The 24,984-nt window shown below is 39.8% G+C and overlaps 1 protein-coding gene and 1 pseudogene across 2 annotated transcripts in view; both read right to left on the bottom strand.

Annotated features, from left to right (window-relative positions):
• Positions 1-1,845: 1,845 nt before the first annotated feature.
• On the bottom strand, positions 1,846-3,675 carry LOC143883124 (protein FAR1-RELATED SEQUENCE 5 pseudogene; annotated as a pseudogene).
• Positions 3,676-15,130: 11,455 nt separating this feature from the next.
• LOC143885408 (uncharacterized) overlaps positions 15,131-24,984 on the bottom strand; it is a 28,227-nt gene continuing 18,373 nt past the window's right edge. The window contains exon 6 of one of the 2 annotated variants that reach the window (XM_077389565.1): positions 15,131-15,685. In XM_077389565.1, coding sequence (XP_077245680.1) covers positions 15,605-15,685 — 81 coding nt within the window. In that variant the 3' untranslated portion in view covers positions 15,131-15,604. Of the gene's footprint in view, positions 15,689-24,984 lie in introns of both variants that reach the window. The other variant, XM_077389564.1, reaches the window with a different exon arrangement.

Below are 24,984 nucleotides of genomic sequence, written 5' to 3'. Positions count from 1 at the left end.
ACCAGCAGTTCGGAAAATTACGCAGAATAATAGAAACAATAACAGAGGCAGTCCGTACTACAGTTGTGCGGGAACCAAGGTAAGTAAACTTTGTAAAGAACCTACTTTTTTGCGGGAGCTGTTACTTTCTTGCTAATGTGTCAATAAGTTGTTGGTAACATGTGAAATTGGTATTTTTGGAACAACATGCAGGGGTACCAGTGCAAATATTTCCTTTGGGCTGACCTTAGGGTAGACATGCCCGAGCCAAGTAGGGGGTCATCATTTCACAACGAACACAAAGTTAATGGTGAGAATGGGGCGATCGAAGACTTGATTAAAGCACTCCAGTATGAAGTTAAGGCACTCCGGCATGAAGTTAAAGCACTCCATGATGAAGATTTCATGCTAAAAACAGAACAAAATGCTTAAGGTTTTAAGAATTGTAGGGTTTTTACTTTTATTTTTCTTGTATCTTTCACCTGTTTTTGTTTTTCTTGTATCGTTCTAAATATGGATTGGATGTGGTTGGTAATGGATTAATGTAATCAAACTCTTGTGGATGAATGTCACTCAGGTTTTGAAACATTGTGCCTGTTCCGCCTGCTAGCTTATTTGAATGTGGTTGGTTACAACAAATGTTGATTATAAATTTGTTGTATTTGATTAATAAGAATAGGAGGGTTGCTGTTGGATTAAATACCGCCCTTGAACATTAGATCCAATAGCATCCCCTTTAAAAGATGAAAAAGAGCGCTGCTATTGGATCAAATTTGAAGGGTTGCACCCAATTTTGAGCCAACAAATGAGGTTAGGGTGTATCAACAGAATCCTGTAATTGAACACATAATTGTGAGCCAACAAATGAACAATTTGGATCATCCCAATAATTCAGATTTACTGCCTGCTTCAAATTCTTTAGATGGCATCTAATATCCACCCACTCGATTGTAAATTGCAAATAGGCCCTTTATGGCAGTGAACCTTAAATGATGCAGTTTGGCCTCTTTGGATACCTCTGAAATTATTTGCATATAAGGGCATGTTTGGATGCCCTTAATTTTTTTTTCCCTGGAACATTATCTTATCCAATGGTGAGGGAACAAAAAAATCCACTCAAAATATGATTGATTTTTCCTTGTTCGAGGGCCTAAATGATTTTAAAATGTCATTTTCTTGTAAATTTCACATGTATACATCCTACTAATTTTTTTATTCCATCCCCAATATATTTTTGATATAAAAAAACCTATTTTTTTATATCTTTAAAGATTTTTTATTTCTTCATTGGCTGCTGTTAGATCAAATATCAAGGTCCTGCACTGGGCTTCACGCTCAGGTACCAGATATGTTCTCCTAATTATGAATCTCTTGTCACAACTCTTTTGGTTCATTGTAAACTACTCTCCTTTTCTAATCTCACGGCTTTCTTTATGGTGTTTGTTTACATGGTTAGATCCGTTGATCCAAATGGCAACCATAAGGCCCTGTTTGGCTTCCAAGGAAACAGAAGCATTTTGCATTACATAATTTGTTGTATGAAGAGAAGCATTACATATTTGATGTATCAACAGAACCCTGTAATTGAACACTTCACACAGAAACTACACATTACATAAATGCTTAAAACAATGTACTTGCTCTATCAACATAACTGTTTAATTGACCACTTCAAACAATGTAATTATACTACACTTCAAAGACTTCAAGCATTTTCCTCCCATTTACTACCCATAGCACCAAAGAAATAGAACCGTTCAACAGAACCATAATTTTTTTAAAGTAAACAATAGAACCATAATAGGACAACAAGTAATAACAACTGATAATTCCAGATAGTTGAACTGATTGAACGACCTGGAGCTTTTACACCTTCACCTGCATGAGATAAAAGTGGGAGTAAGAATAATGAATATATCAAAATAAGATATTAAAACAAAAAACACCAAGTTCTACTGGAACAGCTGATATAATCATATTATTTCAATTTTTTCGAATACTATCAGTTATCAAAATAAGAAATGAAGAAGTTGTATTATTACTAGGAAATTGAATGACTGATTAAGAAACATTCTCCTTTGCCTCATTCTCGTCCTCTCCCTCTCCCTGTCTGCATGTAGTTATATAATGCCCTCTTCCTCCACATTTACCACATGTTCGCTGCTTTGGCATCTCTTTAGACTTCTCAACACCAGATTTAAACCGTGTGGTAGTCTTAGGCCGACCCTTAGTTCTCACAACCATGGGGTCGCGAATAGAGAACGCAGTTGATTCGCTCACAAAATTCGACTGTACTTGGCTACTATTGTTTGGCAAAACATTTGGGTTGTCTCTCTCATCCTCTTCATCTTCTGCACACCCTAAATCTAAACTTTCATCCACCTTCTTGCGAAGGCTCTTATTTTTTTGAATTTTATCTAGCACTCTATGAAACTTCGCTAATCAGTACCATCTCTGAAGAGGACTTACTTCATCATCATCATCACCTTGGCTTGTAGCCACCCCACCACCCGAATGATGTCTTGCTCTAACTGTCCATCTATGTAAGATGTATCGCTCAGGAATGCTAAGTAAACGTTTCTCTTTCATAATGCGTAGGATGTGTTTGTATAAAATGCCTCCGGTCTCAAACATCGCACACTGACATGTAGCCTTCACACCTTCAAATTCAGATTCCTCAAAGACAACCTTGCACCATTTTCACCTATTCTCGTCGCTCAATCCTACAAGATATTTTGAAACGGTACCATTCTTACCCAACTCCTCATCCCAACAGTCGGTGCTATCTTTAAATTGTGCTTGGAATATGTTAAACATTGTACTCGTATAAACTTTTGCCGCCTGTGATTCCAGAGTGCTCCTTGTTTTCAATATAACACTTAAAGTTTTAAACTTGAAATCTCCTTCAGATTCCTTTTCACGCCGATCCTTAAGTGCGTTATCGTATTGTTCCACGAACTCTTGTAATGTAGTGTTCTGGTTCACAAAACCATCAAAGAAGGCATTCATGCTTTCACTACATGAACTGGAAGTCATGTCGGCAGTGAAGGTGTCTCTAAAATAAACCGGTACCCAGTGTCTCTGTAGCTCCCACATTTTTCCTAGCCAACTTTTTTCATCAACATGATGTTTCTCCACTAACTTCTCCCATTCTGTCAAACTATCTTCTATCTGTCTCCTGTAAAACCAATGATTATACTCCTTAAAGAATTCACTAGTGGAATCTCGCATGGCAGGAACATGCTCGATTAGGTACTTATTAATATGCCACGAGCAAAACCGATGCCGCGTGTTTGGGAAAACGGTTGTAATTGCATTTCTCATCGCAACATCCATATCGGTAATAATACAACCGGGAGCTTTTCCAAACATACACTCCAACCATTGCTTAAATAGCCAAGTGAATGTCTCCTCTTTCTCATCGGCTAGAAGAGCACATCCGAATAAGGTAGACTGCCTATGGTGGTTAACACCAGTGAATGGAGCAAATGGCATTATATACCTATTCGTCTTGTATGTAACATCAAATACTACCACATCACAGAATTTCAAGTAAGCTTCCCTTGCCCTTGAGTCAGCCCAAAACATCGATCTTAAGTTCCCTTCAACATCCAACTCCATTTTAAAGAAGAAATTTGGATCTTCTGATTGTTTCAGGTGAAATTTTGTGGCTATTTCAACTGCTTCTTTTCCCATGTTGTTAGCCCTTTGTGCTCTTAAATGGGTGACCACCTGATTTGTTGTGATAGTAACGTTAATTGCCCTTTTAATTAGACTAGGCCCCAGTCCAATCTTATCGAGATCGGTCATCAAATTTTTACATGTGGCATTCTTATGAAATTTGTTTTGCGAATGATGCAAACGTCTCCTCGGTGGAGAGGTAAGTTCATGAGTATGATCGTCTACAAAAGCGCTAACTTCGCACTTCCCATTTTTCAGTTTGACTTCCACTTTCTTCTCTTAGATTGCAACGCCTTTTAACTTCCCTACCCTCCTTTCTCTTATCTTTCTCATATCTCTTTCCCTCTTTATCACACACAAGTCTCCTCCATAACATTTCTCCTATTTTCTTCGACTTGATGATCCTACATCTCCGTACTCCAAAGCCGGTAGACAACCCATATGAATTGTAAAAATCGTATGCAACGTCCTCACTATCAAACTGTTGTTTCTCCACCGGTTTATGAGGTGCATTGCTCCCACCCTCAATCGGAATTTCCTCCTCAACACAAACCATAACACCCTTATTGGGATTTTCCACATCCTCCTCAAGACAAACCACAACACCCTCATTGGGATTTTCCACATCCTCCTCACCACCAACCAAACCACCCTCAATTTCATCATTTAATAAACCACCAGGTTGCGACAAAGAATCATCCATAAGTAATATGTTGGGGTCAACCTCATCAATAGATAACCCCCAAACATTCGACAACGAATCATCCATTACGCTGAAAGTCCAAACAATAATAGTTTAGCAACATTAATTCAAACTTATAAGAGAATGTTTCCATCTTTTTATCACCATACACACACAGAGAGACATTTAAGATGAAATTTTTAGGAAAACTGCAATAGTAACTACACAATAACATGATGCACAAGAGATGAAAATTGCACTGTAATTGTAATTGTAAACCAAATTAAATTTGTAGATCTAGAGCTTTGGAAAATCAAATTATTATGTAGATCTAGAGCATGCACTGTAAAAAGGGCATTTCATCTAAGGTCAAACAGTAAAATACAAGGAAAAAACAGCAACATAAGAAAATACTTCATTTACACATCCACAGAGTGTAAATGCTTCAGAGATGAAAAATGGTTCAGAGACTGTAAATGCTTTAGATATGGAAACCCTAACTACCAAAAGCATTAATATAGCAAAAAGGCTACCACCAAAAATCATCGTGAAAAGGGAATGTTGATATAAAAAGGGCCAGCACTAATTAAATCCCGCAAATCTGATGGAAAACAAAAGACAGAAAACCATTCAAGATGAGCATCAGGTTTACAAAGCTCGATATTTCAAGCTTCATGGAGAAAAAAGTGCTTAGAAAAAAAAAGATATGATCAAAGAGAGGAACAAACAATACAAAAAACAGTAAACATAAAAAATAGGAACAAGCATTTCGTTTTTCTTCGCTACTGCCCTCCCAAGGGGGTTTTGTTTGAGAGAACAAGGAGAAAGATTTAAAAAGTACAAAAGTGAGGAGCGTACCTTCTTCCTCGATGGTTCTGCAAACGATAGGGCTTTCTCCTCTTCCGGTGGTTTGGATTGGAGAAACGATAGGGTTTCGTTGGGGAGAAACGACGAGAAGATGGGTTGGGTTTTCCTATTTCGCTGGTTTGGGTTTCCCTATTTCGGTGGAGAGAAAAAGGGGAGAGAAGATAGGGTTTTTTTTTAACACAATAGCCTTTTCAAATTAACGGCTGAGATGGTTTTGATCGGATGTTAGACGCGCTTTATGCGTTAAGTGACGGAAAAATAGCGTTGTGGTGTAGCTAACTTAGCTACACGACCGAGTAGCCTCACTTTTCTCTCTCTCTCTCTCTCTCTCTCTCTCTCTCTCTCTCTGTATATATATATATAATATATGCTAAGCCTGTAGGATTCCAAAATGTCATTCGTCTTTTCCAAGAAAAAAAATTTTGGAAAAGTTTTTCCATTTTGCTAGCCACCTTCTCCGAAGACTACGTCTCACCCGACCTTTGCAATTGTGTGTGTTCAGAGATTTGTCTTATTAGCCGTGTTGAAAAACCTGGCAGAAATACTATGTCTGGAAAGGTGGCTAGCAATAATAAGTACCGAAAGAAGCTACCGATAATAATCATTACTTATTAAAGTTTTGTAGGGAAATTACGGACCACGGGTGCCTGTATATGACAATTACGAATAAAACTACAGAGAGGAGGTATCGAAATACGACAATTACGAACAAACTACTTTTCCTGATGAATTTTTTGGAGATATTACGACTCCGGCACACCTTGTAAAATATTTACGAATTCCGGGCACATGAAGAGGAACACCATATGATGAAAACCTCTATAGATTGGAGGGCTAGGATCAGCCTATGGAACTGATTTTACGGGCACGGCCTATTGATGTTGTGTTCCATCACATCGACGGTTTGGATCAACCGTTGATGTCGTCCGTACGGTTCTTTGTCGGCCCGTGCATCGCACGGGTGTTTTATTAGTATATATATATATATATATATATATATATATATATATATATATATATATATATATATGTGTGTGTGTGTGTGTGTGTGTGTGTGTGTGTCTGAATCGGCTTCATAAAACTTACCATTCTATGGAGATGGCGATTTTTTCTTCTTTTTTCTTTTGAAAGCGAACATCGGCGACTGCCCGAATCTTAGGTGGATGGAGTATATGTAGTCCGAAGCTTTTCTGGGAGAGTTAAACTTTGGTTGCATCTTTCTGATTCCTCTCTTTCGTGGCTTCTTGGAGAAGGAATACCTCTACCATGCCTTTCAAGGCATAGTGTCTGGGTATTCCTTTTGTGTTTTCTAACACGTCAGCAGCCTATCCTCACAAGTGATCAGCTCGGAGTTGGCATGCCCGCCTGTCCTGAAAAGGACAGGGCGTTAAACGGAGAGTGGGTTGCACTCCCTCTTGCCATCTGCAATTAGCTTAAAAGCTTAATTGAGTGGCTATGCCCTATTCGAATGGAGAGGCACGTTATGGAGATGACTTAAAAGTCTTTGGAGAAACACACAATACTCTTTATTGAATTCCCTGTAAGACACAAACAAAGGACACAACAGAGGAGTAATATCTTTAAAATAAAAAAAAACAAATAGGGAAAAGTAACCATCTTACTGGTAGTACTTCTTCATATTTCGATATTCCAACTTCGGGGAATTGGAGTTCCATCCAGGCGTTCTAATTGATATGCATCGGGTCGTAGGATTTGGGCGAATCGATATGGTCCTTCCCAAGTTGGAATGAGTTTCCAAGAGTTTCGAGGGTCTGAAACTTCCACTCGTCGAAGGACAAGATCCCCAACTCGAAGAATTCGCTCTTTAATTCGAGAGTTATAATACCTGGCCACTCGATGTTAGTAAGCAGTGTTCCTGACTCTTGCCCTTTCTCTTTTTTCTTCAATGAGATCAAGACTATTCCTTAGAAGCTCTGGATTAGTTGATTCATCGAATGCCTCAACCCGAGGCGAGGGGATGCCGATTTCTATTGGGATGACAGGCTCAACTCCGAATGTAAGGCTGAAAGGTGATTCCCCAGTGGATGTCCTCGGGGTGGTTCAATATGCCCAAAGTACATTTGGGATCTCTTCTGCCCAAAGAGTCCCGGCATTGTTTAATCGCTTCTTGAAACTATGGAGGAACGTCCTATTGGTTACTTCCACTTGTCCGTTGGCTTACGGATGTCCCACTGAGGAGAATCTTTGTTCAATTCCCAGCCTTTCACAGAAGCCTTCGAAATACTCACTAGAAAATTGCGTTCCATTATCAGTCACCAATACTTTTGGAATTCTGAATCTGCATATGATGTCATGATAAATAAACTTTTCTGTAGCTTTGGAATCCGCTTTGACAACCTCCTTTGCCTCCACCCACTTAGTGAAATAGTCAATAGCCACGTACAGCATTGTGAAACCCCCTTTGGATAGAGGAAATGGCCGTAGCAGGTCCATTCCCCACACTGCGAATGGTATCGGGCTCGACATAGGAGTATATGGGCTGGAAGGTTGGCGAGTTACATTGGCGAACTTTTGACAGCTCTGACATTTCTTGACGAATTCTTTCGAATCTTTTATAAGTGTCAGCCAAAAATGTCAGTGCCTGAGTATCTTCTGAGCTAAGACAACGCCTCCCGAATGATCATTTACATAAACTTTTGCCATAAAAAATATATTGTGTTACTTTAGCAACCAAACGTCGGGCTTCTTTCTTTTCTTCTGGCAAGATACCATCCTTCAAGTACCTCAGGATGGGATCCATCCAACTCGGTTCATACTCAATTTCCAAAATTTCTTCCCAATCTATTCTTGGTGGTTTCAGAACTTCAAAGTAAGTAGTTCCTGTATCAACAGCATCCGATGCAGCCATCTTGGAAAGAGCGTCAGCCCTGGTATTCATGGTTCTGGGGCTCTACACTACTTCTACCATCTGGAAAATTTTCAAATTTTCCTTCATTTTCTCCAAGTATTTTTTCATTCTAAGCTCTTTGGCTTCACATATTCCATTAACTTGTCCGACTATCAAGCGTGTCATTATAAACCTTCAGACAATTGGCATTCATTTCAATTGCCAAGTCAAGTCCTGACAACAGAGCTTCATATTCGGCCTTGTTATTGGAAGCTTTGAATTCCAATTTTATTGCATATTCCAAGAGAAAATTGTCGGGACCGACCAATACTAATCCAGCTCCGCATCCCCTGGCGTTAGCGGCCCCGTCCACATATAACATCCACGGGTTATTAGTGGGAGTTATCAAAGAATTCTTAGGGGGAGTTATCAAAGAATTCTCCGACACTTTGGCCTCACCTTCTTGCCCGCCCCCCCCCCGAGTCTTGAGTCGGTACCAACCATTCGACAACAAAATCAGCCAAAACTTGTGACTTGATAGACGGTCTTGAGCGAACCTGAATATCAAACTCACCTAGTTCCACAACCCAAGTTATGAGTCTACCAGAAGTGTCAGGATTTTCCGTAGGGGTTGATCTGTAAGGAGAATTATGGTGTGTCTGAAAGTATGGTTTGAGTTTTCTGGCGGGGATTACAAGGGCATAGACTAATTTTTCTATGTTTTGATACCTAGTTTCTGCGTCGTGTAAAACTCTGCTGACATAATATATCGGCCTTTCATGTTTTCCCCTTCTACTAATCAGCACCGCGCTAACCGCCGATGGAGTGACTGCGAGGTACAAATATGAATCGCCGGATTCCGGCATCGTTCTTATCAGGAGAAATTAGATTCTGAAGGTTGGAATTATAAATAGGAAAATGATGAGCTACTAAGAAGCCAATGAACATAGGATTAACATCAACTATATAAAGAAGAGATTGTATTGGTTATGGATTCAAACTGGATTAATATCAAAGATACGAAACGCTAAAAGATGGTGGTTGTTATGAACTTATGATTTTCTTAAGTCCTTTTTTGGTACGGCCCCTTTTACTAGTTGCGAACTATTACACGCTAATACGAAATCTCTCCTATCTCACCCTCTGTGGGGCCGAAGAATTGTTTTACATTTAAGGATATATTCGCACCCTTTTATTCCTTAGGCACCCCCCTTCTCTTATAAAAGTGTAATCATAATTCATAAATAGTCGATGGGGCTGGCCCAACAAAGAAAAAGGGGGTGAACTGTATTTAAAAAAGGAGTGTTTGCATAAAAGAGTCACAGAATGGGAAGTTTTCGCCAAAAAAATCTTCTAATTTGCAAATTTAACATGGTGGAACATAAATAGTAGATGTGGTTGTCCCTTGGAAGAAAAGGTGGTGAATATATCACTTCCCATTTCGATCTTTGAATAATGGAGGCTGCACTTGTTTAAAAAAAGGGAGTTTTTGCACACACAAAAAGTCACCAAGTAGGACGGTTTTTGAAAAGAGTGTTCTAGTTTGTAGATTTGCAATCCAAGTCATGTGTTTTTTGTGTATATTTTTTGGTTTTATTCCTGAGAATTCTGGCTCCTTATAAATTTTGTTGGTAACAGAGTTCTAATACAGAGAATTCCGACTCTTGGGATTTGGCATTAGTGCCTCTAATACAAATTCAAAGCAATATGATCTAAAGTAGGAGAATGAAAAGACTACAGTCTGAGGGATGCAAATAGTCAAGAAAAGAATGCTGCTACTATTGAATCGAATTCCTCAGGTTTTGACAAGAATAAGTAGTGAAGTGGTGGTGGGGCGCAAGTCAGTGAAGGGTGCGGAGTCCGTGCCTTGCGTACCTCCACAAGACTCATCGTTCTTGGGCGGATCGGCCCAGTCGACCCCCGGGAGGAGTATGTGCCTCTAAAAGATCTTTCACATTGTGCCCAATCCCAGACACGAGATAGATCTTCCAAAGAACAAGGCTTTTTTTTTTTTAATAAGCCAATTCATTTGGGATCCTACGCAATACTCAAAGAAAGAAATACTGAAATAAGCAAAGTGGAGCTTTCAAGGGAGGCAGATGTGTATAGGTAGTAGCTGCTAGTGGCATACCTTCCGGATCGATGGTGTCCAAAGCTTTGTTATTTTAGTTAGGTTCAAGTCAGACGGGAAAAATATTATTCCATAGATATTTGAGCTGAAATTGACGAATAACCTTTTTAATAAGATAAGAAAAAATGCATAAAATTCTAAGGATACGGGGAGGATACCTATGCTTCATCAAAATATGTAAGAAAAAAGGGTTGGAGATAAATTACAGTTTCCCTTCTAGCTAAATAAAACCCTAATTCCACATCGACCATATCCAACTAAAAGCTCTCTTTGAATTTTATATGTATAGAAAGTTAACAAATACTTTATGTTACCTTTTCTAACCTAATTATGGGCACAAATGAAAACATAGGACATAGCAAATGTCCACTTCAATAGGGTTTTGTATTACTCACTTAAACAAAACCCTACTTCCATAAACACAAAGCAAAATCCTCGGAACAGAGGGAAAAAATTCTCTATTTGGATCAAAACACAACAAAACCCTAAATAAACCACCGGCATAAAATAATTAACATGCAACCAGAAATTGTACATCAATATCCGAAAATTAAAAAGCCACATTTTTACATTTTTATCACCAACAAACTCAAGCCAAAATAGAATAAAATCTCAAAATCCCCAATCTCCCATTTTTACCCAAAAAAAAAAGGAAATTTCACGGAAACATCAACATATCAGCAAAACCCAAAGAAGATCTATTATTAGTTTATTTTTAACCAAATTTCTCCCGGTGACGAGCGCATGGGCAAGTTGCCTCTGCTGAAGAGCCCACACCCTGAATTAGCCTAGCTCGGCGCAAGTGTGTATGTGTGTGTGTGTGTGTGTGTTATAGATCACCTTAAAATGAGCACATCCATAATTGTCAAACTCTTACGAGTCGTACGAGTTAACTCTCGAATCGAGTCGAGTTACTAAGCTTTCGAGGCGAGTCGCATGGGCGAGTCGACTCTGTTGAAGACTCATACAAGTTATCTGGTGACTCTTACAAGTCGTTGCGAGTCGACTCCAAAAATTAAGACTCTTACGAGTCGTTGGGCTTCAGCTTTCTTGTTTTGATGGTTGAAAACTTCAAAGTTGGAACTTAGAACTTACTTTTTTTTGGCATGCAAGTTACAAGCATATAATTATTTATTACTAGTATATAGTCCCATGCTATGCATGGATGTAAAATGGTGGGGCCCACTGCATCAAAACATGAGATGTAAAATGGTGCACTCCAGTCAAATGCATAGGTTTCTGTGTGGACGGTGGGCCCTACCTTTTGCATTGGTTTGGGTAGAGATGATTGCCCCACCCATCCTAGTCATGGTCATTAAATATTGGGCCCCACCCCATCATAGCATGATCGAGGTGTAAAATAGTTGGTCCCAAGATCTAAGCATGTGTTTGAATAGAGTTGGTGGGCTCACCGGATCAAGTGTAAAATAGTGGACCCTACCTTTGCTATTCTTGGGTATAGAATAAGGACCCCACTCCATCAAAAGTTCAAAATATGGTGTAGGGAAAAATACTTTTTAGGAAAAACTTTTACAGGAAAAGGCGAATGACATTTGGAAAGTTACATGCTTGGTATATATTATAGAATAGATAGATATTTTTAGTTTTGTGCCTTATATATGTGCTAATGGTTTTTTTTTTACACGCTTCATCTTTTGAGATATAATTCTATTTTTTCAATTAAATTTTTGTTCTTGTAAAAAACTCTTACGAGTCATGAGTCGAGTCGAGTCACGAGTCATAAAATTAAGAAATCGAGTTACGAGTCGAGTCATAGGTTGACAACTATGAGCTCATCCAAACAAATCAACTATTACCCCTCAATAGGCACAAGCCTTTCCTCCACTTGTACCTCTTATATGGATAAGAAGTTTCTTCTCTCATTTTCCAATGCGGGACAAACTTCTTAGGTTTGACCATACTCACATGGATCACACACGAAAACACAAGGTCTTGGGTTCAAAACACAAAAGGTCTTGGGTTCAAGACACAAAATACACTAGGAAAAAGAAAAGGCAAAAAAAGTGCGAAGATTCTTTATTGTGAATCTTCCTTCCAAATTTTGAAATAAAATTCCAAAATGTTCAAATTACCTGACTTTCTCCGTCTTTGATGAACTAATCTCAACCTGGCTCAGGTCTATTCCGTCCCACGTAAAGCTCTTTATTACCACTCTGGCCTTTACAAACCTGGCCCGGTATTGAAAATGATCCAGTGTACACTCACTAATAGGTGGATCTTTGATATTGATGGGAAATGGGCCCGATAAGTGGGGTCCCCTTTCCAGTATTTTGATGTGGAGAGTGGGGACAGATACTTGACTGTTTGGTTCTCTAGTTTGCATGAAAATAGGGCTGGCAACGGGGCGGGTCGGGGCCGGATGTTGGGGTCCCCTACCCCTTCCCCTCTGCGGGGAATTTCCCCCCTCCCCTTCCCCTCCCCTCTGCGGGGATGGTGGGGAATCCCCCTACCCTCCCTGCGGGGAATATCTAATCCCCTTCCCCTCCCCGCATCCTTCGGGGACAAAATGCCCGCCCCGCCCCGCCCCAACATCAGCCCCTCTTTAGTCATTGATACACTAATGCTGGGTGTCCCTAATCAACTTGATGCAATTTCAATATATAAAAATGTTATAAACTAACAATCGATAGGCTAGCTGTTAATTAAATTAGCAAGAGATTGGTATAAGGAGTTTGTCTTCTCTTTTTTATATATTGATTGAAATGCTGGGCAGCAACGAACGTCCAGATTTCACTTGTTTGCAGTGTTTTTTTACTTGAAGATTTAATAAGAGAGGGCAGATCCATATTCGGTATTTGTGTGTAGACGATGGATGGATGGACCCATTGGACCGACAGTAGCTGTTGTTGGATGATGGGATTTCCGCACATTGCTAATTGGATTCGATCCAACTTCAATTTTAGGTCAAGTGGTATCATAGCCTACCACTTAGAGTACCCAACATCCAAACCCCATTTTGGATCATTAATTTTGGGAAATGTTATGAGCACTACTGTATTCTGATGATCGCACCCCTGACTTTATTAAAAGTAAGGTATGGCCCGCACCATAGGATGATCCAAACCGTCCATTAGATGGTGCACACCCTAAATAGGTTGCGCCCAAAAAATCATTTCCTTAGGTTGATCCTAACCCTCCGATCTGTAGAGGTACTGAATGATCCTATTCCTCTATAGATCGGAGGGTTAGGATCAACCTATGGAAATGATTTTTGGGGCACAAACTATTTAGGGTGTGCCCCATCTAATGGATGGTTTGGATCATCGTATGGTGCGGGTCATACCATACTTTTAATAATAAAATGCAATTTATTTTGGCTACCGATGTTGGCACTACGATTTTTTGATAATTGCATACACTCACTCACTCAAAAGGTTATTATAGTTCCCAAAATGCTCTCAGAAGCTAATTAAAAGGAAAAGACAAGCTAAGTCTATGTTTGGGGGAATCTTGTAGCCGATCCACAGAGTTTCTAATAGTTTTCCTAAAAAAATCCACTTAAAAATATACAAAAAAATGGCATTGATTAATGGGGCGAGACGGGGGGGGCGGGGCGGGGCGGGGAGGGGACAACTCCATCCCCTTCCCCTCCCCGCACCAGGGAATTTTTAAAATCCCCTTCCCCTTACCCTTCCCCTCTCAAATCGGGGAATCCCCGCCCCGGGGCGGATCCCCGCTTTTTCGGGTGAAATTGCCAGCCCTACATGAAAAGAATGAAGATTTCATTTTTTTTTCTTTGGGAAATGATATACACACTCCTCTCCACTTTTGATATTCAGCACTCTATCGAGCTACTGATATTCGCATTACCATGTTTTGATAACGAGCACAATAGAGTTTTGCCAATTTGGTACTTCTATGGAGATCTCAGGTGGGACCACCTTATTTTAAAATTAGAGAAACACTTTGGTATTGCTCGTGGATCAGAATCCAAATAATGAATCCATAGCACATGGAGCCATCTGTTATTGTGTTGGGCCTTTGAAACAGTTCAAATCATTTCAGTAATAATCAGTTTGCTCTGTTTGAGTCTGTATAGCCTTATACATTTTTGCATTTTTGTATAGTTTTCGTTTCCTCAGTAGTGCGTGCTTCCAGATGGCTAGTTGTGATAAACTGAAGGGCGCCTTTGCAAAAACCATCTACAAGGGCGCCCCAGTTGGTCCATCTCCATAAAGTGAATTTATGAGGGCAAGGAAGAGTATAAGAATGGCGCAGAAAATACATACATATATGCCATTATAAATGCACTTTGTGAAGATTCACCAATGGGGCGCCACCCTTGTATTAGGTTTTTGTAAGGGCGCCCTTCAGTCCTAATCCTCTTAAAGTCAATAAACCCAATCAGTCCTCTTAAAATACAAAGGAAGAGTATAAGAATGGCGCAGAAAATACAAACATATGTGGCTATGTGCCATTATAAATGCACTATGTGGCGATGGAGGCACCCTTGTAATAGGTTTTTGCAAGGGCGCCCTTCAGTCTTAATCCTCTTAAAATCAATAAACCCGATCAAACCCACTAGAGTGAAAGGTCACCGTTTGGATAGGATTAATCCCAATTATCAACGCTAGGTTTGTGTAATCGAAACCGATTCAATATGGTAGACCGTGAGGTGACCAAAATGGTCCCATGCCGAACAAACATCTCATCTATTATGATTTAGCCTTACAAACTTCAATATTTTAGAAGCCTAAATGAGGCTAACAGATCAAGGGGCTGGGATCATCCGATCAAAGTGGGGCCAATGACAACAGGCCAGTATCCACTGGTGGGCTCAACACACCCAAATTTCGTGCAATCATCACCAATCTTACGGTCAGAATTGAGAACAATGCGTGCATTATACTAGGTATCAATGCTAATGATCAGTTTTTTTGGGTCCCACGGGGGAGAGTAGAGGTATTTGTAAGAGCAATCGAAACCATTGATTTTGTAGAACTTTATTGGACAACCCACATGGTCTGGACCTGAACAACCATGCATAAGATAAAGAACTACATACAACAATTAAAATCAGTTACTTCCAACAATTATCTTTATCTAATACCCACCCTTAAAGTCAGTTACTTCCACCCCTGTCCATTTGTCCTATTAGAAAAAGACAAATCGTATCTAAACTGAAAAAACGATAATCCTTTTCCTTTTCCATCTAACACAGGCTGATGAACTTCAACCCTTCTCGGCAGCTCTTCTTAGCTTTTATTTCCCTTCTTTTTTTCCGCCGCCAAGAACAAAAAAAAAAAGTATAATGTTCTGCAGTTTCTGAATTTTGAGCAGGATTTGGCAGTGACAAAGTAGTCACTTCAAGCGATTCTGTTCTGCCTATTTGCCCTGTCTAAAACTGAAGAACATACCCTAAACAGTTACAGATCACGTTTTCTCCTGCATTGCTTCAAAACAACTTCTGCACTTCTGACTTGTATTTCTTTCTCTGAGACTCGGAGGATCCTTTGCCGAGACTTGGATCCTTCGCCTGCTAAAAGAAGCGGATGGATATAAATCATTTATAGTCCGTTTGGATGCATGTTAAGTAGAAGTCGAAGAAAAGTAAAATGATGACACTTCACAGGTAAAAAGAAAGTAGAATTAAACCATGAATTAGAACACTTCGGCCCTGTTCGTTTAAGATTATGACAACAGTTTGTGAGTCCAAAAACAATCATGGACTCAAATTGCATTTGGGTCCAATAATTGGTTTTAATCTCACAATCGGTTGCCATAATTTTAAATAATCTTTAAATGAACAAGGCCTTCACATGGAAACAAAACTAACAATGCTCAATGCTTGTCAATTTTTATAGAGCACCAAAATACAAAAAACTTATAGATTGTGAAATCAACAAGTGATAGTCCATCGATTTGGACAGTAAACTAGAAGTTAAAAAGATGAGAAAAGATGCGTACGAGTAAGTTTGCTGTAAATTCTTATTATCCAGCTAGAGTTAAATACAGAAAGGGAATAACAGAGAACCACGTCTAGGAGAAATATCCTCCCCACTAACAAATCTTGGCCTACTTATCCTCAACAAACTAACTAAATAGCATGCCTCTTTATTTGGAAGAGTCCAACGTTCCTAGCTTAATCTTAGGATATCTTTCAGCACATCTCATGTGTGGCCTCCGACCACGAGTGCACACATCAAAATATCAAAGATATTTGTGATTATAATGCCAATGAAAGGTGTCCCTAATAATTTTACACGGGCCTCGTCCCGGCAAATGGTAGCTAGCTCAATTGGGTTTTGTTTGGGTGTGTGATCCAAGCGCATTTTGGGTATAATTTGTTAGTAAATTCACAACCTGCCCAACCCTTTTCCTAAGGAAGTTGTACACTTGGGTTGGAATACGATCAATTTATTTGTACACATGATGTTATAGGGAGGTTTGCTTTATTGGAAAATTTCATTAAGGTTTTGATTAATTTGTTTCGTTCGGAAATAAGGAGATTTTGGCACTTTCCTGCTTTTCGGCAAGAAGCTGTTTGGTGCATGGCTGATGACAATTGCAATCAGGTCTAAGAGGACAAACTCAAGGAATTAAACCATGAACTAGACCACTTCACATGCCTACAAAAGTTACAATGCTGAACGCTTTCCAAAATTTTATAGAGCACCAAAAACAAAAAAGAAAAAAAAAAACTTGAAGATTGTGTGATCAACGGTAAGGTTGCTCCATTGTGACCTGATGGTCACGGGTTCGAGTCACTGAAACAGTCTCTCTGCAAAGCAGGGTTAAGGCTGCATACATCTAGCCCTCCCCAGACCCCACAATGGCGGGAGCCTCGTGCATTGGACCGCCCTTGTATTTAGTGATCAACAAGTGATAGCCCATCAATTCGGCTAGTAAAAGAAAAGTTCAAAAGACGAGAAAAGATGCAAAAGAGTTTCAACTTCACATGTGCTGATTAGTTAACGGAAACATGTCTCCGATTGTCATAGGATATAGAAAAACCTGTAGGATAGAAATTGTAAATTGGGAAGATATACATAGGTGAAGTAGAATTAAGAAAAGCCAAAAGGATTACGAGAAAAAGGAAACAGTAATGATAACTTAAAGATATGGGGTATTGTGGGTATAGTTAGTGACTCAATGGGAAGAAAAGTGGTGCGTTATTCTGTACCTGCTGGAATCTGTGACACGAAAGAGGCAGAGGCCAAAGCGCTACTTGGGGGTTAACCAAGTCGAGATGTGGCCCTCTAGTGGTAGAAGAGGACTCATCAAATGTAATATTGCCTAGGCTAGCAATACAAGTGTTGACCTTGGAAGATAGCTAGGATATAGAAGTGATAAGAGATTTGATTCGGGAAATTGGATCACAAACTCAACACCGGAAGAGATCTGCTAGCGGGCAAGCAGATAGGCTAGCAAAAGATGGTGTGGACAAGGAGGAAGTGGAGGTCAAAACTAAAAGATATCAACCATAATTCAGAAATCAAATATTGGATTTGGACATAATTCAGGAACCAGAAATTGGATTCGGACTAGTGATATTTTATTCCCCAAAGCCTATCTGAGAAACCTAAAATACAAATTGTCACTTTTCGGTTACGAGCAATACAAAAATACTAATCTATTATTTCCATTTTCCTTAATCCTTTTGGCTGTCATTTTTTTTCCTCCTCTTCTATTATTTTCTAGATGACATGTTTGAAACTTTTTCCTTCTTTGTTTATCTCCATAAGTGATCTCTTTGTGTTTTCTTCTGCTTCATCCTCAGATTGTGACAGCACCTATGTATATCTTCCCAATTTACAATTTACAGTTGGAGCTCTCATAATTAATGCTACACATATTATAATCACTTATATCATATTGCGCAGGCTAGGAACCAACATTGTTCCTACGTTGATAATTTATACTCCTAGTTTTATTGCTTAATACAAAAATATAGTGGCAAAAAAAAAGAAGATGCAAGAGATTACCTTCTTAGAAAACATTGTTCAAATTACATATTGTAATATACTATATGTAGATGCAACATAGAAGATGGGAGAGAAAAAGAAAATGGAAAAGAATTCCGGTGTCAAAATTCAAAGATCACAAGCCCGCTATCATATTTATACCAATAACATTCTGACAACATTGTAGGGTGTGTGTATACAGTACGCATGTTTCTAACCCAAAAGGTTGTGGATGTCCTTTTGCATCAATTGTGCAGCTTTACGCTTCTACTCCCAAACAACACGTCACAGCGTAAAAAAGCTTTAAAATCTCCACTTTATTTTCAACGGGGTCCTCATCCAACTATCTGATCACAAGGTGCAAGGCAGCAAGAAGTTTGACCAGTACAATGGCGCTTGGATCATCATTGTTGAATGGGAAATCGAAAGAAGAAGAAGAAGAGAGAGAAAGAGAGAGGTAAGAGAACAGAGAGAGAAGAGTGAGAGAGTTTTCAACAGGCCCTCTCACAAATATGATATATATATATAGGTGTACTGGTTGCTAATTGTTATACATAGTGAAATAACTAGTAAACCCTTAGCCTAATATACAAACTACATAACTCATCTAACACTCCCCCTCAAGCTTGGAGTGTATATGTCATACATTCACAGCTTGTTACTATCATTCAATTTTGCCCTTATGGTTTGGTAAACATATCGGCCGATCTCCAAATCGAGTAAATACAGTGCATATTCCACCCTTCTGAATCTTCTCAAGAATGAAGTGATGATCCACTTCAATGTGCTTAGTCCTCTCATGAAATACTGGATTTGAGGCAATATGGACTGTTGCTTCATTATCACAATACAACGATGTTAAAGATGAGAATAGAATACCCATCTCAGATAAAAGGGACCATAAAAGTCAGCTCCCCAGATGTGTGAGCCATGGCTCGATACTCTGCTTTAGCACTTGATCTGGCTACCATGTCTTGTTTCTTACTTCACCACGACACCAAATTTCCTCCAACAAAGGTGCAGTATCTCGTAGTTGACATCCTATCTGTTGGAGATCCTGCCCAGCCTACATCAATGAATCCCTTCCAGTTTCACATGACCATGTTTTCTGAAAAATGAACATTTCCCAGGACAACTCATGTACTTAATTATCTGAATAACTACAGCCCGGTGAGAAGTACATGGTGAGCTCATGAACTGATAAGCGAATCCCACCGCAAAAGAAATATCAGGGCGGGTGACAGTCAAGTAGATTAATTTGCCAACCAGCCTCCTTATCTACCAGGACCTTCTTATAATCTCCTCGATCTGGATATAGCTTTACATTAGGGTCCATGGACATGTCAGCAGATTTCCCTCTCAAGGAACCTGTCTCCTCTAATATATGCAGCAAATATTTTCTCTAGGACAAGGAAAGTCCACCACAGGAATAAGCCAACTCAATCCCAATAAAGTACCTGAGACGGCCTAGGTCACTGGTGCAAAATTCCTTCTGAAGGAAGGTCTTCAGCTTTTGTTTTTTATAGGGGTAAAAATAATGGCCCGATAAGGGACTGCCCACCAGGCATAAGGGCACTTAGGTAATTTCCCCTGAAAAGTAGAAAAGGACATGATAGATGACCACACCCAATCAGGGGCTCCACGTACAAGGGGCAATATGGTAATATCTCTATGAGGACAATTACCTAATTCTCCTTAATTCTTCTTCACTATAAATAGCAGGCAATAACCCCAGGGTAAAGGACGCGCTTCCCAAAACTTACCATATTCTTTGAATTTTCACTATCTGTTGCTATAACTGACTTGATTGTCAGAGGGCCTTCCTGAAGAAACACCTCCAGGTCGGTCTTCTAACCGTTTGTCTGTGTGCGCAGGACAAGTGATCTCTCCTTGCCTCCAGCTCAACATCTACCAGATTTTGACCGCAACAAATTGGCGCCATCCGTGGGACCCGAACAGAAGCCAAATCAGGTCTTAAATGGTAGGATCAAGGAGAGGTGCTCATGGAACCACGGTCAGGGGAGCACGGTCTGCCCCCAGAAGCAGGTCAAGTCGACAGCGGCTCACCTCCCAGGTCATCATACCACCCGAGGAAGGCAGACCGGAGAACCAACATCCCCTAGTGCAGGCCCCACCTCCGGCTGGTGAACAGTTCAACACCCTACCTCAACAAATTGAGGCCTTGGCATCTCATTACAGGAATTTGACAGAGCATCTTATAGCTCGGGCTCATCCCCTGAATCAGCCAGCCCGAAGAAGGGAGATCACCGCCGAGCTTCCGGATGAACCTCCACACCAAGATCCTCGGCTGCCCTACCAAGACAGACACACACACATCGAACTAGACCGCCCTCGCCTTCAATTGCTCAACGAGCGCAGCCCCGAGGAAGATCCAGGTCTACCGGTCAACATCGAAGAGCACGGTCCGGGTCAACCGATCGGCATCGAAGAGCACGGTCCAGGTCAGCCGATCGGCGTCGAAGAGCACGGTCCAGATCTGCTGTAATGACCTGCTCCCAACAAGGGCCTATAAAGATTCAAATCCTAATTAAATCTACGTCGTCGATCTTTTGATCAAAGATTAACGGCTAGATCTTCGATTTTGAGTTTTCGAACCGTAGGATATGTAAATTAGATATTAGATCGATCTCCAATCTTTAAGATTCTTGTGTATTTTCTATCCCGCATTAGATTAAACGATCTTAAAAATCGACGGTCATAATGTATTTTCGTCACTTTTAGTATAACCTATTTTTGGGGCATCAAATCTTGTTCGTTCGACATGATTTTGGTCCCGGTAGATGGGTATTTCGAATACCTATCCAACGGACCCAAGTTTTAGCGATTCGGACATGATTTGAGCAAGTTATGTCTATTTGTCTGTTAGGGTTAGGCATAATTACGAGTTTTGTCTTACTAGGCAACTTTACGGTTGTTTTATTTAAAAAAATAAAATGCAAAATTAACCTAATATAACCTAAATACTAATAATATATTAGAATAAGCTAGGAAACCCAATATTGATATTTCCACCATTCTTAAATTAGTATTGGATTATAATTAGGAATCTAATAATTAGAATCTTTCTTGAAATAAAACTCTAGGTTAAGTTTATAAATAAACCAATCTAGGGTTATTTTTAATCACCTAAAAATTTAAAGAAAAGGAAAGAAAGAGGGGAGAAGAAAGGAGAAAGGAAGAAGAAAAGCTACGATTGATTTTTCGTCTTCAAGATCCTCATATCAGTACCAGGACTTCGTACGATCACCTAGGCTTCAATATCAAGGCAAGTGATGACTGACTTTTATAATATTAGTTACAAGTATGATTTCTGTTTCCTATGATTATTCACATTCTTTTTGCACATATGTCATTGAATTAACTGATTATCCCTGTAGAATTTCCTGTGGTAGGAATTTTTATTTTTAGGCCATAATCTATATACACAGTGTTTTGTTTATTATTAATATTACGCCTCGTACTATAGTACGGAAAGGCCATAGCGTGTAGCCACTTACCGATGGGTTTGCGATGATTCTCACCGTGTATATACTTATGAGGAGATAGATATGACCCATATACCTCGTCGAGATGACATGATACTTCTTGTAGTTTACCTGCCTCTATATGTACTCTGTATGATTGAGGCTCTCTTAGGCTCTGTTCACTTGCCCTCTCAGGAAAAGGAAAGGAAAATAGGGTAAATTTTCTCGGGAAAGATACAATCCCACTGTTCGTTTGCCTTCTCAGGAAAGTAGAATTAGTGACATGGAATATCAAAAGTAATACGTCGAAAAAAAAATTTCTCGCCAAATTTTCTCGCCAATTCCGTCAAAAAGGGTGGGAAAGAGGGTTTCTCACGACGCGCGAGAAAATACATCAAGTTTCTTCTTTTTTACTCCCTCAAGGGGAAACAAAACCCTAGCCATTGGTCTTCATCTTCTTCGACCACTCCGGCGCCGTCAATCACTCCGACGAGAAGCGTGAAGACCGTCGAAGCTCATATTTCCCCTCCGTGAAACAAGGTACTGTTTCGTTTCTTCTTCCCATGTCAGATCTTCATTTTTTTTCTTTTTTTCTTTGAGTTTCTGATTTATACAAGATCTGTCCCGTTGGGGGTTCAATTTTTTCCTTTTTATGGTCTGATTTCTTGTTATTGCCTTTGTTTCTTCTCATTTTTCTTTCTGTTAGTTGCTTTTTCTTAAAACGAAACCCTAGCCGCTCGTCTTCATCTTCCTCGGGCACTCCGGTCACGGTAAATACTCCGGCGAGTACCCAAATACCGACGAAGCACGTCTTTCTCCTCTGTCGAACAAGGTATTGTTTCGTTCCTTCTTCCCCATGCGAGAGCTTCATCTTTTTATTTTTTTTCTTTCAGAGAGTTTCTGATTTATAGAGGATCTGTTATGTTGGGGGTTCAATTGTTAGGGTTTTGTGTTTTTTTTGTTAAAGAAACTTCTGGTTTTGTTTTGATTTGATGGTTTTTCTTTTCTTTAAACTCGTTTTCCATGAATTATGGTTTATTTTTCTCTTTCCCTCTCTCTAGATTAGGGGTTTTTTTTTGTGGTTGATTTCGAGATTAGGGTTTAGGGTTTCTTCTTTTTTTTTGGGTTTCATTTTTGATATTGATGTGTATACGGTTGTTTTTTTAGGGTTCTGTGGTTTATTTTCTATAACAAAGTTCTGGTTGTAACAATAAAAAACGTGGCCTTACGGTTTGGATTTTTAGAGTTCTGATATGTGTTATTTTTAAAGATCCGTTTGATTTTTAAAGATCTGTTGAACATCATCACCTCTTTACAATAAAATAAGATTTCATCTATTTTAGACATTTTTTTACTGTGATTCCATCGATTTTTGCAATCATTTTTCATTAATTTGTTGGATGTGATTTCAGTACTTGTTGAGTTCTTGTTTGAGTGTTGTTTTGGTTCTTGAGAAGGGTTTGGTTTAGATGTTTTTGTGGTTCTGGATGGATGCTAGTGCTTTGGTGGTTGATGGGTATTTGGTGGTTTGGTGGTTTGGTGGTTTAGTGGTTGTGAGTGGTTGTGGGTGCTTTGTGGATGATGTTGTTTGGTGTTACGGTGGTTGTGGTTGCTTGTCAGTGCTTTGGTGGTTGGTGGTGGTTGTAGGAATTTTGTTTCGATGGTTGTGAATGTGGTTATGGTGTCTTTGCCGGTTGTGTTGTTATCCTAAATGTTATTTTTTTTAGTATTTGGTAGGGTTACCATCATGCCTCGTCAACCAGCAGATAGGCGGATGTTGATCCTTCAAGCTGCAGCTATAGTAATCTCTGCGGCGGCCGCAGTTACGCTTAGGGTTCGACTAAAGCGGGTACTTAACCCGTAGGACCTTTGTTAGACAAATCACGCACGCAGAGAACCATTGTGTTGCTCTTCTTCGTATGGATGTTCGGTGCTTCCGCACCTTCGTTGGCCTTTTCAGAAGCACAACATTGTTGGAAGACACAATTCACTGCACTGTTGAGGAACAGGTGGCTATTTTCTTAAGTGTGATTGCACACAATGAAAGGAATCGTACTGTTAGGGCAACCACAAGAAGGTCAGGGGCTACTGTTTCAAAGTATTTTAATAAGGTTCTCGATGTTGTTCTCATCCTACAAGACATGTTCATAGTACGTCCATCAAGGGAGACACCACGGGCAATCCTTGATAATCCTAATTTTACGCCTTACTTTAAGGTACGTTTACGATAGCTACGCATTTCGACTGAAGGTTGTTAGTAATTGAGGCCGGTATGTTAACACTTACTGTTGACATCTGAATGTCCTTATTATAGGATTGTATTTGTGCAATTTGACGGGACCCACATTCATGCAAAAGTATCTCAGGATATTCAAAAAAGATATATTTGTCGTAAGCACTTCCCATCCCAAAATGTGTTAGCCTGTTGCGACTTTGACCTAAAGTTTACGTACGTCCTTTGTGGGTGGGAGGGGTCGGCATCGAACTCACGGGTGTTAGCATCTGCTACATCAAAGCCGAACGGGATTCCCATTTTGCCAGGTAATAATTAGCTTATTAGACTGTTTGTATTGATGCGGTTTCTGTAGTACTTAGCTAATTTAATTATAATCCTTTGTTTGATTGTAGGAAAGTTTTACCTTGGTGATGCCGGGTATCCGTGCATGTCCCATTTTATAACTCCAATCCGAGGTATTGGTTACCATCTCAATCAGATTAGAGGGCGCAGACCTAGGAAAGCCGTGGAGTTGTATAATCAAAGGCATTCTTCAGCCAGGAATGTAATCGAGCGAACTTTTGGTGTCTTGAAGAAGCGATTCAGCATATTAAATTCAGCACCCATGTATTCATATTCCAAGCAGATCGACATAGGGTTGGTCTGTTGCTGCGTCCACAACCACATTAGGAGGGAGATGCCTGACGACTCCTACATTCAGGATGTTGACGATGAGCTGGCATCGCTTCTAGCTGAAGAGGAAGAGGAGGAAGAAGGACCTGTTCCTCCTCCTCCTATGACCAGGGCCGAGGATGTAAGGGAAGGTCGTAACATTCGAACCGCAATCATGAATCAAATGTGGAATGATTTCCAAGCACATCGTCGTTAGGAAATGACATGGTCACAATAGTTGTGCACCTGTGTTTGGATGTGGATTTCACATTTTCGATGTGTAGTTTGCTGAAACCGTAGCTTATATTCCTTGCTTTGTTGAGATTTATGTAATTTCTATGTTTGCATTAGTATTGGTTCATGGGTTAATGTTACTTCTATGTTTGCATTAGTACTGGTTATCTATACTTCTTTGATTGAATATTTTTTATATGAATGCTTTTGGAAATTTGCAGGCGAGATGGCAACTACTGCAGGTACGACGGAAAAGAAGGCGAAT

This window comes from Tasmannia lanceolata, unplaced genomic scaffold, assembly GCF_043159265.1.
Source record: "Tasmannia lanceolata isolate RefF3 unplaced genomic scaffold, GAP_Taslan_0.1 ptg000008l, whole genome shotgun sequence".
NCBI lineage: Eukaryota > Viridiplantae > Streptophyta > Magnoliopsida > Canellales > Winteraceae > Tasmannia > Tasmannia lanceolata.
This window is presented reverse-complemented; position numbering and strand designations above follow the sequence as displayed.